General features: G+C 44.3%; 1 protein-coding gene across 2 annotated transcripts; it reads right to left on the bottom strand.

Annotated features, from left to right (window-relative positions):
• Positions 1-2431: 2431 nt before the first annotated feature.
• On the bottom strand, positions 2432-16923 carry LOC147006463 (uncharacterized). Of its 2 annotated transcripts, none has more exons than XM_085868752.1 (2): positions 16347-16923; positions 2432-4939 (listed from the first exon to the last, which is right to left on the bottom strand). In XM_085868752.1, exons 1-2 carry the CDS (start codon positions 16576-16578, stop codon positions 2568-2570), a joined length of 2604 nt encoding a protein of 867 aa, XP_085724878.1. In that variant the 5' UTR covers positions 16579-16923; the 3' UTR covers positions 2432-2567. The 2 variants fall into 2 exon arrangements, 1 of the variants encoding a protein (XP_085724878.1); XR_015054820.1 differs by lacking the exon at positions 16347-16923 and adding an exon at positions 6750-7514 and having other exon boundaries at positions 4808-4939.
• Positions 16924-18049: the final 1126 nt, after the last annotated feature.

Genomic DNA, 18049 nt, shown 5'->3' with positions numbered 1-18049 from the left:
TGGGTGTGATTATAAGTGACAAATACAATAAGGTTCACTATAAGCTTAGTTTGAAGTAAATCAGATGATTTTTGACGAAGTTATGAGCGAAAAACGATTTTGATCTTTTCGTGACCTTGACCTTTGATCCAATTGGACCCAAAAGTTAGTGGGGTCGTCCAAGGTTCATTGCCCACCTGTGGATTGAATTTGATAGTGTTTTCAAAAGCCGTTTTGCCGTAAAGTTGCTAACAGACAGACAGACAAATGAAAAATCGTGCTTAGCATGACACTTGGCGAATTAGTTGACCTTTCCGTGTGGTGGTCCAAGCTGTAATGTCATGGAATGTGTGGTTATTTGTTCGTACATTAATAAAATGACGCGACGTCACAAATAACAATTATCAGGCATGCGTTGTCATGGTAACGGCAGCAGATTGAAAATTTTCACAACTCATTTAAAGCCACCATGTGACATTCAACAACTTATCATCGGTGCTTGTTGCCTTCATTCTGATCGAAGAAAATATTTGAAAATACCAAGGAACATTGCTTTTCAACCAACTTTACGATCCCGTTATCAGGTTTGAAATATGTTGGAAAACAAAAATATCTATTTTATATGTGTGTTTTTCATGTTTTCGGTGACCTGACCTTGACCTTGGGTCAATTTAGATCAAACTTTGTACACGTTAATATTACATGCATAAATAGACAGTATACGTTTCAATATAAGTGCAAAACTGTTTGAGAAATAGTCATGTGTAATTCACAAAATTACCCATTGGTTTATAATGGGCGATAATATAAAGTGATGTAGAATCCAGATCCTGATCTTGAACATCATCAAAAGTCATATATCTTTTTGCACTGTGGATTTCTATCAGCTGTTAAAATTTCATCCAAATCGGTTAAGAATTGTGACCTGAAGAACGAATAGAATTTTTTTTAAATCATGCCAATAGCTAAAAACTTTGACGTCATACGCTTGCGAAAACTATGCGTAATTTGTAATAATATGCATTTAGTAATCATTTAGATATTTGAATAAAGTTTAATAAAGTCGCTACGACTTCCGGTCACTGAGTTATGTCCAAAAATATGTTTTCACGTTGTGACGTCACGTCGTGACGTTTAGTCCGATTGAGACGGGGTTTGGACGCGGACCGTCTCAGTTGGATTGCCTATCAGGTGTAAAAATTTAAGAACGACTGGTCCAGCCGTTTGGGCTGTAGACGACCGGACAAACAAACAAACCAACAAACGGAACAGACCAACATACTTGACAAAATCGAAGATTTCGCCAAGTTACAAACAGACAAACAAACCGGACGATTACAATATCCCGCTCCCTCCCTTCGGGGGGTGGGGGGGCGGGATAAAAAGGTTAGGAATATGCGTGTTTACTGTGGAAGACATATATCAAGTCATTTATTGGCTTTCATTTGACACCATGACCTTTGACCTGACGTGGCCTTGAAAGGTCAAAATCATTTTACAGTTATAACTTCGTCAAAAGTGGTTTAATTGACTTCAAACTAAGACTAAAATATTCCTTATTCTATTCCTTATAATCAACATTCAGGTTAAGGATGTATCAAATTTAAATTTGATCCCCCAAAATAACTTTATGCCTTAAATGGGCGGAATTTGTTGTGCCTGGCACCACTTGTTTTATTCTGAAATCATCAGATTCACTACAATTTAAACAGGTGGAGGTCAATTAACCTGGTGTGTGATTTTGAAGGTGATTGGTTACACCTGAACTCGTTTGCAATTGCCGTCATAAGGGGGGTCATCATTTATCCAACCAAGATATTCTAGTTTTGTGTTTTTAATTGATTTTCTGAAATTTGTATAATTTATTTTTCAGTTGGAAGTTGTGGGTTACGATGTGTAAATAAAGATGTAAAAAGTCTGATTTAATGATATTTAATTTCAGGCGATAAGACATCAAAACGTGACAATTTTGAAAGGGGGTGTTGACTTTCTACAGACAATGTACCCTGACTCGTTGTCCATCCCAGTTAACATGACGTCTTCCAAGCCACTGCAAAGTACCTTCTTTGTCTCTCCCCAACTCTTTCCAGATCTTTTCACAATCTTCCTGCTCTTTTGTCGTTCTCCCAGTTGTCGGTGTATATTTGTTGATGAATCTTTTTGTGTTTTTCATTTCTCTTCTTTGCAATCGATGGCGCTGGATTCCTTGTTATTTCCATCCCATGTGTGGCATCATATACTCGCACCTGTTCCTGGAAATTATTTTGCTTTGATGTATTCTTTGATGTCTCGATGCAGGTGATGGATTATTAAACGCTTTGTTGCACACAGAACAATTGAAGGGTAATTCTCCGGTGTGTATTCTTTGATGTCTCAATGCAGATGATGAATGAGTAAAGGCCTTGTGACACAGAACAATTGAAGGGTTTCTCTCCGGTGTGTATTCTTTGATGCATCGATAGAGTTGATGAATGAGAAAAGGCCTTGTTACACACAGAACAATTGAAGGGTTTCTCTCCAGTGTGTATTCTTTGATGCATCGATAGAGTTGATGAATGAGTGAAGGCTTTGTTACACACAGAACAATTTTATGGTTTCTCTCTGTTGTGTATTCTTTGATGTCTCGATAAAGTTGATTGCTGAGAAAAGACCTTGTTACACACAGAACAATTGAAGGGTTTCTCTCCGGTGTGTATTCTTTGATGAGTATGCAAGTTCGATGCTTGATTAAACGCTTTGTTACACACAGAACACTTGTAAGGTTTCTCTCCGGTGTGTATTCTTTGATGTTTATGAAAGTTAGATGAATAATTGAACGCCTTGTGACACACAGAACAATTGTAAGGTTTCTCTCCGGTGTGTATTCTTTGATGTGCCGACGCAGTTGATAAGTGATTGAACGCTTTGTTACACACAGAACATTTGAAGGGTTTCTCTCCGGTGTGTATTCTTTGATGAGTGAGCAAGTGCGATGCTTGAGTAAACGCTTTGTTACACACAGAACACTTGTAAGGTTTCTCTCCGGTGTGTATTCTTTGATGAGTGAGCAAGTGCGATGCTTGATTAAACGCTTTGTTACACACAGAACACTTGTAAGGTTTCTCACCGGTGTGTATTCTTTGATGAGTATGTAAGTTCGATGCTTGATTAAACACTTTTTTGCACACTGAACACTTGGAAGGTTTCTCTCCGGTGTGTATTCTTTGATGTCTCGATAAAGTTGATTGATGAGAGAAGACCTTGTTACACACAGAGCAATTGAAGGGTTTCTTTCCGGTGTGTATTCTTTGATGAGTGAGTAAGTTCGATGCTTGATTAAACGCTTTGTTACACACAGAACACTTGTAAGGCTTCTCTGCAGTGTGTGTTTTTTGATGTTTATGAAAGTTGGATGAATGATTAAACGCTTTGTGACACACAGAACACTTGTAAGGTTTCCCTCCGGTGTGTATTATTTGATGTTTATGAGAGTTAGATGAATGATTAAATGCTTTGTGACACACAGAACACTTGTACGGTTTCCCTCCGGTGTGTATTATTTGATGTTTATGAGAGTTAGATGAATGATTAAACGCTTTGTTACACACAGAACACTTGTAAGGTTTCCCTCCGGTGTGTATTATTTGATGTTTATGAGAGTTAGATGAATGATTAAACGCTTTGTGACACACAGAACACTTGTAAGGTTTCCCTCCGGTGTGTATTATTTGATGTTTATGAGAGTTAGATGAATGATTAAACGCTTTGTGACACACAGAACACTTGTAAGGTTTCTCTCCGGTGTGTGTTTTTTGATGTTTATGAAAGTTAGATGAATGATTGAACGCTTTGTTACACACAGAACACTTGTAAAGTTTCTCTCCGGTGTGTGTTTTTTGATGTTTATGAAAGTTAGATGAATGATTGAACGCTTTGTGACACACAGAACACTTGTAAGGTTTCCCTCCGGTGTGTATTATTTGATGTTTATGAGAGTTAGATGAATGATTAAACGCTTTGTGACACACAAAACACTTGTGAGGTTTCTCTCCGGTGTGTGTTTTTTGATGTTTATGAAAGTTAGATGATTGATTAAACGCTTTGTGACACACAGTACACTTATAAAGTTTCTCTCCGGTGTGTGTTTTTTGATGTTTATGAAAGTTAGATGAATGATTGAACGTTTTGTGACATACAGAACAATTGTAAAGTTTCTCTCCGGTGTGTGTTTTTTGATGTTTATGAAAGTTAGATGAATGATTGAACGCTTTGTTACACACAGAACACTTGTAAAGTTTCTCTCCGGTGTGTGTTTTTTGATGTTTATGAAAGTTAGAAGAATGATTGAACGTTTTGTGACATACAGAACAATTGTAAGGTTTCTCTCCGGTGTGTATTCTTTGATGTGCCGATGCAGTTGATGTTTGAGCAAACGTCTTGTTACACACGGAACAATTGTAGGGTTTCTCTCTGGTGTGCAATATCTGGTGCTCATGTAAGTGTGATGACTGATTAAACGCGTTGTTGCAAACAAAGCACTTGTAGGGTTTCTCCGCCGAATGTGTTTTTTGATGACGATATAAATTTGATGAAGAACAGAAAGCCTTCCTGCATTGTGAACACTTGAAGGATTTCTCACCGGTGTGCAACGTTTGATGTGTCAACAGACATGAAGAAGAATCAAATCCCTTCTGACACACAGTGCACCTGTATGACGTCTCACCTGTGCATATTTCAACACATCTTTTTAAACACGATGAGGAAGTGAAGTCTTTGTTAGTAACAGCAAAATTGTTTGTTTTCTCACTTCTTTGGCTCTCCTGTTGCAAGACATTGATACACCTGTCACAGTTGTTGTTTGTCGACACACCCCTAAACTTGTCAACATCCTGACAAAAAGTACCTGTCAGGTTATCGAAAGAAACTTCTCTGTCCAATGACGAGGAACAGTTGACACTTGAAGACGTTTCAAATTTTTTCTCTGCAAATTAAGAATGGAGCAAAAATATCAATAAATCACTTTTACAACTCGAACAGCACTCGGAGAGCACATAGTCTCACCTTGCATGTTCATTCTGAACAAAATTACCATTATTAACTAAACACGCCACTATTATGGCCACTACTATCATGGCCCACCAGCTCGTATCATCCATGCACCCCATTATATCACATTGTTTCTTTGAATGGGATATGAACGTCAAAAATTTAATTATTCACTCACGTCTGCTCATAGATCAGATAAATGAAGTTTCAGATTTTTCAGAGGATTTCAACTAAACCAATCATGGCTGGAAGAAGACTTCACTGATGATGTCATCATTATCACACGAAATACCCCATGTGGAGTTGATAACATATGCAAGGTTTCAATTTTTTTCGTTGAGCGGTTTCAGAGAAAATGACATTCAAATTTTCCCTTTAATTCAATATGGCTGCCATACCATGTGACATATGACGACAATGTTAACAATAAAAACATTCTCCATCGGGAGTTCCTCCTATGTTTAAAATCTCTCATCCATCGTCAAGCGGAAACAGAGAAAATTTTAAAGTGAGAATCTGAAGAAGTGGACACATTGACAGACAGACACAAATGCACACAGACACAACGAACACATTGGACAAATACAACAGTTCAGGAAAGGAAAGAGAAACCCAAAACTAAAAAGAGGAATTCGAAAAGTAAAAAAATAAGCACAAAATTGGAGACAAAGTCCCCGAGTGCTTGGGTGTTGAAAACAAACACAATCTGGAAATGATAGCTTGAAAGACAAATGAATAAATAAATAAAAACACCACCGTATGACGAAGCAAACAACAGCAGAAAACAAAACCACATGATTGAGAGTGACCAGAAGAGATTCTTCCACGAATAAGGGAAACAAAAGCAGAATGTGTCAACTCCCCCTGAAAAAGAAAAGATGGGGAAACATTCTGAAAATGAATTATTGGAGATCGAAAGGAACATAACAAGGAAGCAGAATGGATCGTGGACTTGGAAAAGAAGAAGCACCATGGAGGTGGAGGAAATGTCCCCAGTGATTGTTGATGAAGAAATAAATAATTAAAAACAACTTCAAAAAATGTCACCAAACTTTAAAATCCAGCCACAGATGGAATGACAAACTTTTGGTTGAAACAACTTGATGCTCTTCACAATCACAACAGCAGGACATTCAAACAACTGATGCAAGAGGAAAAGGAAGTGTGTGAGTGGTTCGTAGAAGGAAACACATTTCTCATCTAAAAATTTGAAGAAACCCAACTTCTTCACAATTACCGGCCAATAACATGTCTCCGTACAACATACAAACTTCCAACAGGAATCTTGAGAGAAATTATGTTCCATCACCCAACCCAACAAGGAGGTTCAGAGGTAGAACAAAAGGGCCACCACCCACGACTGAACAAGGACGAACTTGAAATTTCAAAGTGCAAGAACCAAATTGTCCACCACCTGGATGGACTATAAGGAAGCTTTTGACAGTGTTCCACATTCATGGATGATAAAATGCATGTAAATGTACAAAATCAATCCCCAAGTAATCAAACTGACTGAGAAAGCAATAGAACTCTGGAATACCACGTTGACAATGCAGCACTCAGAAGGAAATATCGAAATACCAGATGTGAAGATATAGCATGGGATCTTGCAGGGAGACAGTCTTTCCACCCTCTTGTTTTGTCTTGCTCTGGACCCACTGAGTAACCTCATCAACAAACAAGGACATGGACACACCCTAACAACCAATAGAAGAACATCCAAAGAAACAGGAAAGTTGACTCACCCACGATACGTGGACGAGTCGATCTCCGGCACCTCGAACCCAATCGCTGCCAAGTGGACTAGACCAGACCAGACGAGTCGATCTCCGGCACCTCAAACCCGATCGCTGCCAAGCCGACCAGACCAGACGAGTCGATCTCCAGCACCTCGAACCCGATCGCTGCCAAGCCGACCAGACCAGACCAGACGAGTCGATCTCCGGCACCTCGAACCCGATCGCCCAACCCTGACGCCGTTTCCAAGGCCCTGGCGTTCCTTGTATTGCATTTCTCCTGTGGGCTGGGGTGTCGTGGGAAGGATCGCCGTCTGAGACGTCTCGCCTCCCATTTGTCCGGGGTTCGTAGGAAAATCGGTGTCTGAGACGTCTCACCTCTAATTGGTCGCGGGGAACATTCCATCTCTCTGGGGCGGAGTCAGAGCTCTGGTGGCCGAGGAAACTCCACCCATGTACGTGCTGACACGCACGTGTTTAATGGTGCCGATGGATGATGCTGGGACGAGAAACGACGGAGGATATTGTTGTTGTAGTAGTTGATGGAACAAAAGGTCTAACTATGAAATAATTCACAGCGCACGTACAATTATTCACCCATTAAACAAAGGGGAAGGAACCCTGACTAGATACACGGTTTATGGATATAACTGTTCCATTGGGACCCTGGCTGTTGTGTGCGATGGGTTCCAGATTCGTAACAGTACCATCTCTGACTTATTTCCAGTTGTTACTGGAGTTCATCAGAGAGCCTGGTGTTGGCACAGTGGTTAGGGCAACGGCTTGGGATCCAAAAGGTCCTGAGTTCAATCCCCGTTGAACCACTGAATTAATACACCAAGAGGTTGACTCAGCCTGTCATCCTTCCGAGGTCGGCGAAATGAGTACCAGTGTACTGGGCCGGTGTATACCCCGGTTAAAATAGGTGTACCATATCCCTGTGTCGTAAGAGGCGACCAGGGTTGCGTCAGGAAGGGCATCCGGCGTAAAACATGTGCCAAATCACTATGCGGATCATACGGATGATCTGCTGTGGCGACCCCTCACGGGAGCAGCCGAAAGAAGAAGAAGACGAGTTCATCAGGGGTGTGTACTGGCCCCCACATTTTTCAGCACTTGTATGGACTGGATTCCAGGGAGGATGTCGGAGAGATCAAGCTGCGGTGCATCGTTTGGGAATGTCAAGATCTTGATTTCACAGATGATGCAGTCATCTTGGCAGAGACTTTAGATATCCTTTTGGGGGCCCACGAGGTGCTGAATGAGGAGTTGGAACTGCTGGGATTACGGGTTTCCTGGGTCAAAACTAAGATCCAGGCTTTCAGTGACATCTTGGATGCTGCTCTTCTGTCTGCGTCTGTTTGTGGTGAGGATGTTGACGTCGTGGAGATATTCACTTACCTTGGCAGTGATATTCATGTCTCTGCTGGCTGTGAGTCAGAGGTCAATATATGTCTGGGTCGTGCCTGGAGAGTCATGGATTTACTTTAATAATGGGGTGTCGCGCTGCAGGTACCTGTGCTGGTGGACGAAAGTCCGAGTCTTCAGGACCTTGGTGCTTCCAGTCTTGCTCTATGGGTGCGAGACTTGGACTCTGACCAAGGATCTGAGAAGGAGACTTAATTTCTTTGGTACCAGAGCTCTTCGGAGAATCCTTGGCTATCCCTGGTCGGACTTTGTGTCCGTGAGCGTCAGCTGCAGCTGTATGGACATGCAGCTCGTTTTCCTGACGCTGATCCTGCTCACCAGATTCTCTCAGCGAGGGAGTCTCGTGAGTGGAGGAGGCCAATGGGCCGACCACGTGCCTTGTGGTTGCAGCAGATTGATCGGCATCTCAAGGAGATGGAGATGGGCCAGGCATCTGCCTGGGGGGTGGCCCGACAGAGGCCCCTGGAGTACCGGCGGAAAGTGGACAAAGGGACACGCTGCTCTGGCGCATGCTCCCATACCTGACCCTGACCAGACCTGAGCGTTGATGGACAGCAATACTCAAGTCATACCACAGATTTTCGATTGATTTTCGGTCGGGGATCTGACTGGGCAACTCAAGGATATCGTTTTGTTCCTCAGCCACTCCAGTGTGGCTTTGGTTGCATGCTTGGGGGTGTTTATCATGCTGAAAGGTGAAATTCTGTCCCAATTTCAGTTCTCTTGCAGAGGACAGCAGGATTTCCTCTCCAATTTTCTGTTGTGCTCCATCCATTTTGCGTTCTGTCCTGACAACTCACACCCTCACTATGTCTCTCCGAAAGGACCGCCTGGAATCCCCCTCCACCACCCAGCGAGTTTGTCAACATTCCTTTTGAAGAAGTCCTTTCATTCAAGCTTCTGGATCTTACATCTCCAAGCTGGCCTCCAAAGTCAATCGCCAACCTGGCATCCTCCATTGTGCTAAAGTCCTTCCTTGGCACACCTGAGATTCTGTCTGGTGGTCTGGGTCTGCTAGCCTGGTGTCGCCTGATCAGGGGAAGCTTTTTCGGGCTTGATCGCCGGTCACCTCGTCATCTCTCGCCTCGTCTGCCGAAGTGCTGGCTGGCGTCCGTCACTCTTTCCCTCGTCCCTGGTGCTGCGTTGTGGCGGTGGGTTCGAGTCCCGCCACCGGACAAGCTCGGCCAGACCGCATGAGGCGGACAGGTGCAAGTGTCGGCTCTTGCCCTCAGCTCGCCTTCCCTCCGAGCTGAAAGGCCAAATAAAGACCAAACGGGGTCCATTTATTTTGGGTGTGTGTGTTTGTGTGTGGCGCCGTCCTGTAAGTGGAAACTGTTAAAGTGCCTTGTACATTGTAAATTGCATTTCTTATAGTCGTGACAACTCTGCTCTCTGTGCTCCCCTGCCCCATTATAAATAACCCCCCCCCCCCCAATTGTTCAATGTACCAGCTCGTTGTCTGTCACCTTCTTTCATTGGTTTAGCACTGTGCGTATTGGGAATTAGGGAGGCTGTGTGCCGTAAGTTGTCATTGGGACCGGCGCGGCTCTGGTAACTCCCGCTCGGTACGCCAGACCCGAATCGGTACATGCGACTCGGTTCGGACAGAGTCGGCCGAGGGTGTGGTTTCAACGGTAGTTAGAGGGCGAGAGTACTTCGGTAAATTGGAATATACAAGTGGACCCCACCTCACGCCGTCGAAATATTGGCGACCACGGTCCGCTAAGGGAACTGTGACCTTTCGGACTTATCCGAGAGTCACGACCTAAATTCCGGGGTGTTCGGTGGAGACGAGTCTACTGCTCCCCCTCGTGGTCGTTTATCAGCACCGAACCCCGGCCTACAACAATATATGTGTGTTGTTCCGTCCACCAAAACAGTGATGACTCCATTTACACTTCACTCTCCGAAAACATGGACCAACTTATATCCTCTCATCCCAACTCTCTCTTCCTCATATGTGGTGACTTCAACTGCCATCTTGACAGTTGGTTGGATTTGGGTACCTCCGTCACCTGCCATGATACTTCAGAAAAATACCTGCGACTCATTGAGACTGACTCAATCGGTCAACTTCCCAACCAGGATCTCAACCAACGGGCCTCCATCTCTTCTGAATCTGATTTCGACCAATTTCCCTGAAAATATCTGTTGTTCTTCCTTCGCTCCAATCGGTTCATCTGCCCACATGCTTGTCAATGTTCTGTGGTTCTCTCATGACAGCCAGACATCTCGCTCTACTTCCTCTCCTGTTGCAGTCAACATGTGGCCCAAAATGGAGTTCTCTCATCCCCTCTTCCTGTCCAGGCTGGAGTTCCTCAAGGCAGCATTCTGGGCCCTGTTCTTTTTCTGGTTTTCATCAATGATCTCTCGGACTCTCTGGAAAATCCTCTTTATCTCTTTGCTGATGACTCCACCCTCTAACGTACCATCTGTCATCCCTCAGACTGGCAAGCCACAGCTTCTTCGCTCTCTGCAGATCTGGATAAAAATCACAAACTGCTCCAACACGTGGAACATGTCTTTCAATCCTGACAAATCTCACACTCTCATGATGCCTCTCCGAAAGGACAGTCTGGACCCCCCCCCCCCCAATCTACTTTCTAAACAATCATGTGGAAGAAGCCCTTTCACTCAAGCTTCTGGGTCTCACTATCTGCCATAATCTTTCCAGGGAAAGTCACATTTCCGAACTGGCCTCCAAAGCAAGTCGCCGACTGGGCATCCTCCGTCGTGCAAAGTCCTTCCTCGGCCCACCTGAGCTCCTGACCACATGCAAAGCTTTCGTCCGCAGCCTGATGGAGTACTGCTCTCCTCTCAGGGCTGGTGCTTCCGCCTCTCACCTTTCTTGGCTTCACGCTGTAGAAACCAAGGCATTTAGGATCATTGCCATCTCTCGCGGTGAGGCTGAGTATTTGGGCCTCACACTCTCTCTCTCTCACCGCAGGCAGGCCAGTGGTCTTTCTGCCTTCTCCCGTCTCCTCTCCGGTCTCGACGACCCCATCATATTTCCACAGGGCGCTCAAGGTCCGCCAACAGCCCCCTTCTGGAAAAACTGCCAAAACCAAGAATCACTGCTCACCTTCACTCTTTCATTCCTCTTTTTTCCCGCCTTTGGAAAAAACTCCCACACTCTCTTCAATCCCACTCTACCCTCCAGGTATTCAAAACAACTGTTTACCACCACGTCTTATCTTCCCCCATCCAAAACCACTGTCTTTTCTACCCCAGTTAATCCACCCCAAACCCACCTCATTCAAATTCCCTGCTTTCCTTCCTGAAAGTCCCTGTAGTGTGCATCTTGTATTCCCCGTGTTCCCCGCCCCATCCTCACCCTACCACAGATCTCCTCATGTCTCTGTTCCCCATTGTTTTGCCTTTCACTCTCCTGCCCCCCTTGTTGTGCATTGTATCTTCGCTCTCATACGAGTCTCGATAATGTGTACAAAAAAAAAACAAACTTGATTGGAGTCCACCTGTGGTCAATTCAAATGATTGGACATGATTTCGAAAAAGCAACACACCTTTCCAGATGAAGTCCCACAGTTGACAGTGGAGGTCAGAGCAGAAACTCTTCCATGAAGTCGAAGGAACTGTCCGCATAACTCTGAGATAAAATTGTGAGGATGCGTAGATCTGGGGAAGGATATGAAATCAATTTCTAGTGTTGAAAGGTCCCAAGAGCACAGTGAGCTCCATCATAAGAAAATGGAAAGAATATGAACTACCCAGACTCTTCCTCGAGTTGGCCGTCCGAACAAACTGAGCAACCGGACAAGAAGGATCTTTGTCAGGGAGGTAAAGAATAAATCCAACAACCATTCTGACACAACTACAGAGTTATTTTACTGAGATGGGAGAACCTGTCGGAAGGACAAAAGTCTCTGCAGCACTTCAAAAATCTCGGCTTAATGGGAGAATGGCAAGACGGAAGCCAGACCTGAGAAAAAGGCACATAACAGCACGTCTTGAGTTTGTAAAAAAGGCACGTGAAAGACTTTGAGAGCAAGAGGCAAAACATTGTGTGGTTTGATGAGACGAAAATGGAACTCTTTGGTCTGAATGCAAAGCACTGCATCTGGCAGAAACTGCGCACAGCTCATCACTCATCCAAAATCATTCCCACCGCGAAGCATGGTGGCAGCGGCATCATGTTATGGGGATGCTTTTCAGCGGCAGGTACTCGGAGACTTGCAAGGAAAGAGGGAACAATGAATGGAGCCAAATACAAGCAAATCCTAGAGGAGTGGGCTGCCTGATGTTGGGTTCATGGTTAGGGTGCTGGGCTTTGGATCCTGGGGTCCTGAGTTAAATCCCACTCAGCTGTTGAATACCAGGTGGGATTAACTCGGCCTGTCATCCTTCCGAGGTCGGCAAAGTGAGTGCCAGCATGCTGGTATACTGTGTCGGAGTGGCGACCCGTCCAGTATTGTGCCCAACAGCCAAGGAGACTGCTGAAGCAGCACCAACGCTCTGCACAGAGTATGGTCCCAATCTCCTCCTGCTTAAGGAGAACCTGCTTCAGAGTGTAAAAGGCCTTCAACTGTGGCGAAAATTTACATTCCAACGGGACAATTACCCCAAGTATACAGCCAAAGCAACACTGCAACACGACAAAGTATTGACTTCGAGGATTGAATTCGCATTGACGAAAGACATTTCAGCTTTTCAGTTTTAAATAATTTGTAAAAATTTCAAAATGTTTTCCCTTTGTCATTATGGGGTATTTTGTGTTGATGAGTGCAAAACATTTAAATTTAATAAATTTTGAAGTCAGGCTGGAACACAGCAAAATGTGAAACAGTCGAGGGGTGTGAATACTTGATGAAGGCTTTGTCGGTTTCACCCATAAAACACGACAAAGGGCACATTGGTGTCTTTATTTTCTTTCTGCCGTGACATCCTCCGGGTGGGTAACTGGTGCACTCGCTTCAGTGCCTCGAGGTGGAGACGGAACACTGTTGTTTGTGTCCTTTATAACATCCTGAAAACAGTAAGTTTCCTGTTTGGAATTATTTTCAATTTCGTTTCAATTTTGCAGGGAGATTAAAACGATTATCTTCATCCTCTCCGTGCATGTGAGATCAGGACGGATTCAAAACCAAAGTGATGACAAACTTTAGGTTCGTTTTCCGATTAATGTTCAAAATATAACTTTCAACTGAAATAGAGTTGTTCCTCGAACATAAACTGATGTTTCTCAACAGACTGATGGACAGACAAAGTGAACAAACTGCTTAACTCCACCTTTCGCTTCGTGTGCGTGCGGAAACAAAAAAAAAAAACAAAATAAAAAATAAAACCAATGTCACCCGCAGGGTGACCCGTATCTTGCCAAAAGGTGACCACGTGTGACTTCTTTAAGGTCACACTGAGGTGAACAGAGCTGCTACCACCAGGAGCGATTCCTTGAGGAATATCTGCGCACGAGAGATTCCGATGAGAAACGTTCTACAGTATAACCATGAAAAATATGTGTTTGCCTCATAACGTCACCAAATGACGTCATAATGTCTCAAGCTTGACATATCTAGAAAGCACTCATCGAGGTGTTCAATTTGAGGTACGACACGATATGATTCCTAAAACTTGAAAATTTGACCTTGGAGTCAAATATGTTTGACCTCAGGTGCTAACTATGAAGGTCAAGGCCAATCGCCACCAAAAACGAATCAGCTGAGTGCCAGACCATATACTACATTCCCATAAAGTTTGGAGACGATTCGATTAAAATTATTCAAAAAATAAGGGTTTCGTCGACTCCCCTGATTTGCGACAGTGACCTTGACCTTTGACCTTGACCTTCAAAATTTTATGCGCTGAAAGGGACCTCTATAGGCCTCTGATATGCGAAGTTACAAAAATTTCCAATGATAACTGTGCAGAATTTTCTAGACGTGATTACAGACAAACAAAAAATAGATAAATAATAAAAAAAACATGAAGGTCAAGGCCAATCGCCACCAAAAATTAATCAGCTGAGCGCCAGACCATGAAGTATATTCCCATAAAGTTTGAAGACGATCCGATCAAAATTACTCAAAAAATAAGGGTTTCGTCGACTCCCCTGATTTGCGACAAAGTGACCTTGACCTTTGACCTTGACCTTCAAAATTTTGTGCGCTCAAAGGGACCTCTATAGGCCTCTGATATGCGAAGTTACAAAAATTTCCAATGATAACTTTGCTCTGCAGAATTTTTTATGCGTGATTACAGACAAACAAAATTTTTTTTTTTAAACAATAAAAAAAAACACAAGCTGACTAACATATCTTGCAAAAACTTCGTTTTGGCAAGATAATAATTGAGCTTTATGTATTCCACCAGTAGAAGTACCCGTCGCTTCCGGGACGGCTATAATCAAATGACGGCATGCTGCACTTACAAACATTCTGCTCCATTCACTCCATTTTACCGGGATCATCTTCCCTCTGCCTGGAAGTCAGCTGACATCATCGTTATTCACCATCCTTGCTGCGAACATCTGCAGATGGCGTGAGCAAAAATCACCTCCACTTCGCTGCGAAGCTCATTGTTGTTTGCTTTGGTTTGAACCTCTGCATGAAATGAGTGAAATGAAACATCCCCCTTCCCTCATGCTGCCTTCTGCTCCTCTTGTGCAACCTTCTCCTCCCCTCAAGCTGCCTCCCTCCTCACGATTCCCCTCCCCCTCATGCTGCCTTCCCATCCCCTTGTGCCCCCTCCTCTCATCCCGCCTCCCTCCCTCAACAGCAATGAATTACCAGATCACGGCAGGAGAGCCGAGAAGAACACATGCTCGCTCTCAGCTGTCTCGCCTGGGTTTGAATCCCGACCCAGCTAAATACTGTCACCCCGGTGTTTCACAGGCAGGGTTATTCATAAATGTGTGTGTTGTCTCCCAGATGGGTGTTAAACTCGGCGTCATATCTAACCGGATGGCCCCTCCTCTCCCCTCCAAACTTTCCCCCATCTCCTCCCTCTCTTCCTTCTCCCTCTGCCTCTCTCTCCTCGCCCGATCTCTCTCTGTCTCTCTCTCTCTCTCTCTCTCTCTCTCTCTCTCTCTCTCTCTCTCTCTCTCTCTCTCTCTCTCTCTCTCTCTCTCTCTCTCTCTCTCTCTCTCTCTCTCTCTCTCTCTCTCTCTCTCCTACCCCTTTTACTCCTCTATCCTTCCCCTCCCTCCTCTCTCTCTCTCTTCCCCTCTCACCTCCCTCCTGTCTCCCTCTTCCCCTCACACCTCCCTCCTCTCCTCTATCCTTCCCATCCCAAATTTCCCTCGTCCCCTCCCTCCTTAACCTTCTCCCCTCCCTCCTCTCCCTCTTCCCTTGAATATTCACAACAGCGAAGCGACAGGGAGTATTTGCTGGTAAACAAGTAAACAAACATGAATTAAGCTTTATACATTACATTTTCACACTTTCCTCAATTAATAGAGGTTGTGATTAACTGTAAATTTTTTAATTAATGAGGTGCTCATGAGAGTTCAAGTCCCTGACCCTCAGTGATGGGTAATGTTGTTAAGCGTGTCCTTTATGATCCATCCATGAAGAGCACACTCTGTACAGAGAGAGCATCAATGCTGCGACAGCAGTCTCCTGGGTTATTGGACACAATCCTGGACAGGTGACCACTCTGACACAGGATACTCAAACGGCTCAATCATCCCAGCAAGCTGGTATCACTTTGCCAACTTCAGAAGGATGACAAGTTCAGTCAACCCCATCTGGTATTCATTCAATAGCCAAGTGGGATTTGAACGCAGGACCCAAGTAAAGCAAGCCCACCACCCTCACTATTAAACCAACACCAGGTATACCTTTATGATATTTTACCAAAACAGATAAAGAGTCGGTACAAACATACCTATCCCGTGACAATGGTTTCATAAAAGTTCTTACAGCAGGTCAAAGGTCGAGGTTACAGCTTCAGGTCAAAATTTCGTGAAAATAATTATGGGGTCAAACTATGACCTTGAACTTGTGACTTCCATCCATCGAGCATAATTAATTAGTTTCCTGGTGAACTCTCACCAACTCTGCTTTACAAACAGCCTACTGGTTTAGTGGTAACTAAGTTCACCCTTCACATCTTAAAATACAATATTGAACATAATTTGGCCTCAAATAAGATTGTTACAGGACGAGCTATAAACTCCCAACCTGGCGATCCACAGGGAAGGTGTTGCATCAGTGAGCATACCTTCCTCTGAAAGCAAAGGTAAGTCTCTTGTCTTCTCATCCAGTGATTCCTCAAGGACGTTAAATATGCCACTGCAGTCCTCAAGAACAGGCGACTGTGTGCCGGTGCAGAGGCCCATCACAAGTAAATCTTCATCTGATTTGTTGTTACCGAGATTAAAGAGGAATGGAATGATGAATGAAGTTATGAGGTATAAAATGATGTCATACTTGTACAAGAGGGAGGGTAACATGTCATGGATGGGATTTCCATTCACAATTCAATTCCGGCTCCGCTCCAGACATCGTGACATTCACGAAATCAATGAGTTCCTGTGTTAGTACACAGCACGGATCAGCACGGGAAACACAAGTTCTCGGTACGGAGTGAACGCCACGTACCAGGTCTGGACCCCTTGTCCTCGGATGAATCAACCATGGACCCGCGGTCTTCCGGAGAACCTCCCAGACTGACCACGTTTCCTCCATCGGAGCCGCTCGTGGATCCCGGGGTGTTCTCTCTGAGATCTCGGGTCATGGTGGACCGCACGTCGTGTCGGGTGAAGGACGGTACGCTGTGGTAACCGAGTGAAGAGCGCGAGCTGTTTGGGGAAAAAGCGAACAGGAAGATCGCGGTGTCTGATTGGTTCCCGCCACATCACGTGTCCATGATTTAAAATAAATACAAAGATTGAACGTTTCGTTTTTACCGATTGTTTGTGTTTCAGATTGTGTTGTGAAAGTGAAAAATCGAGTCCGAGTTCGTCGATGATTTTTCCCTCGACACCAATCAATGTTCTTAATTTTATGTTTTTGTATTTATCGACAATCTTCCCTCTATAACGGAGTTTGTGTGGGAATGTGGGAATATGGGTTTGTGGTTATATGGCTATATGGGTATGTATTGTTGCGGCCACGGGTACCGAGACACCAGCTCGTCACTCTGGGGGATTAATCCCCGGTTATCGTCGGTGGAGCCGGACCCGGGGCCATCGCTCACAATTAACGTTGTGGTTCAGTGGGTTATTTTAAAACCACGAACTCCACCCAGTTGACCACGAGTTCCAGTGTCCACCGTCTAATTATTCCGTTTAACTGGAGGTCACGTGGTTACCTGAGCGGGGAGCGCGCCCTCGGCAAAACATCAATGTTATCTCTTGATGTCTTTGACAATTCCAAACCAATGGAAGGAAAGGACAAACAGGAACCGGTTGGAAATCGACAAATGATTTATTAATAATAAAATAAATAAATTAAAATAACTTTTTATTTTGTGAGGAAAATAAAGAATAAATTTCAAAGCAAAATCAATCAAAATGCCAGAAAAGAGAAAAATAGCAGATGCTTATCCTTATCGGGGGTTGACTTACTTTCAGCGAAACACAGACGAGGGATTCGGGGGTGGGGGGGGGAAGAATCGTTCCAAGCCCCTTTTTCCCCCACGGAGGCCCCGGGTTCCAAGCCACTTTTTACCCCACGGGGATCCCGAGTTCCAAGCCCCTTTTTCCCGCACGGAGGTCCCGGGTTCCAAGCCCCTTTTTCCCACATGGGAGTCCCGGGTTCTAAGCCCCTTTTGGTTCGTGGTAAAACGTACGAGGGGAGAACTACACATGATGGCACACGAAAATTTGACGACTCGGGACGAGTCTGTAAAAAGGGGAGGGGGTAGTGTTACGGCTGTGGAAATTCGCAAACCACCATTCAGGGCCCGTAGGTGAGATAACT

This window comes from Eptatretus burgeri, unplaced genomic scaffold (genome assembly GCF_056783735.1).
Source record: "Eptatretus burgeri isolate ZD-2024b unplaced genomic scaffold, Ebu_testis_v1 Ebu_testis_scaffold_3172, whole genome shotgun sequence".
Taxonomy (NCBI): Eukaryota; Metazoa; Chordata; class Myxini; order Myxiniformes; family Myxinidae; genus Eptatretus; species Eptatretus burgeri.
This window is presented reverse-complemented; position numbering and strand designations above follow the sequence as displayed.

Excerpts from the sequence above, each read along its gene's own strand:
- LOC147006463 (XM_085868752.1), bottom strand. The coding sequence starts at position 16,578 with ATGTTACCCTCCCTCTTGTACAAGTATGACATCATTTTATACCTCATA. Across the intron at positions 4,940-16,346 it reads ACCTTTGCTTTCAGAGGAAG|AGAAAAAATTTGAAACGTCT; the intron begins GTATGCTCACTG and ends CTTAATTTGCAG.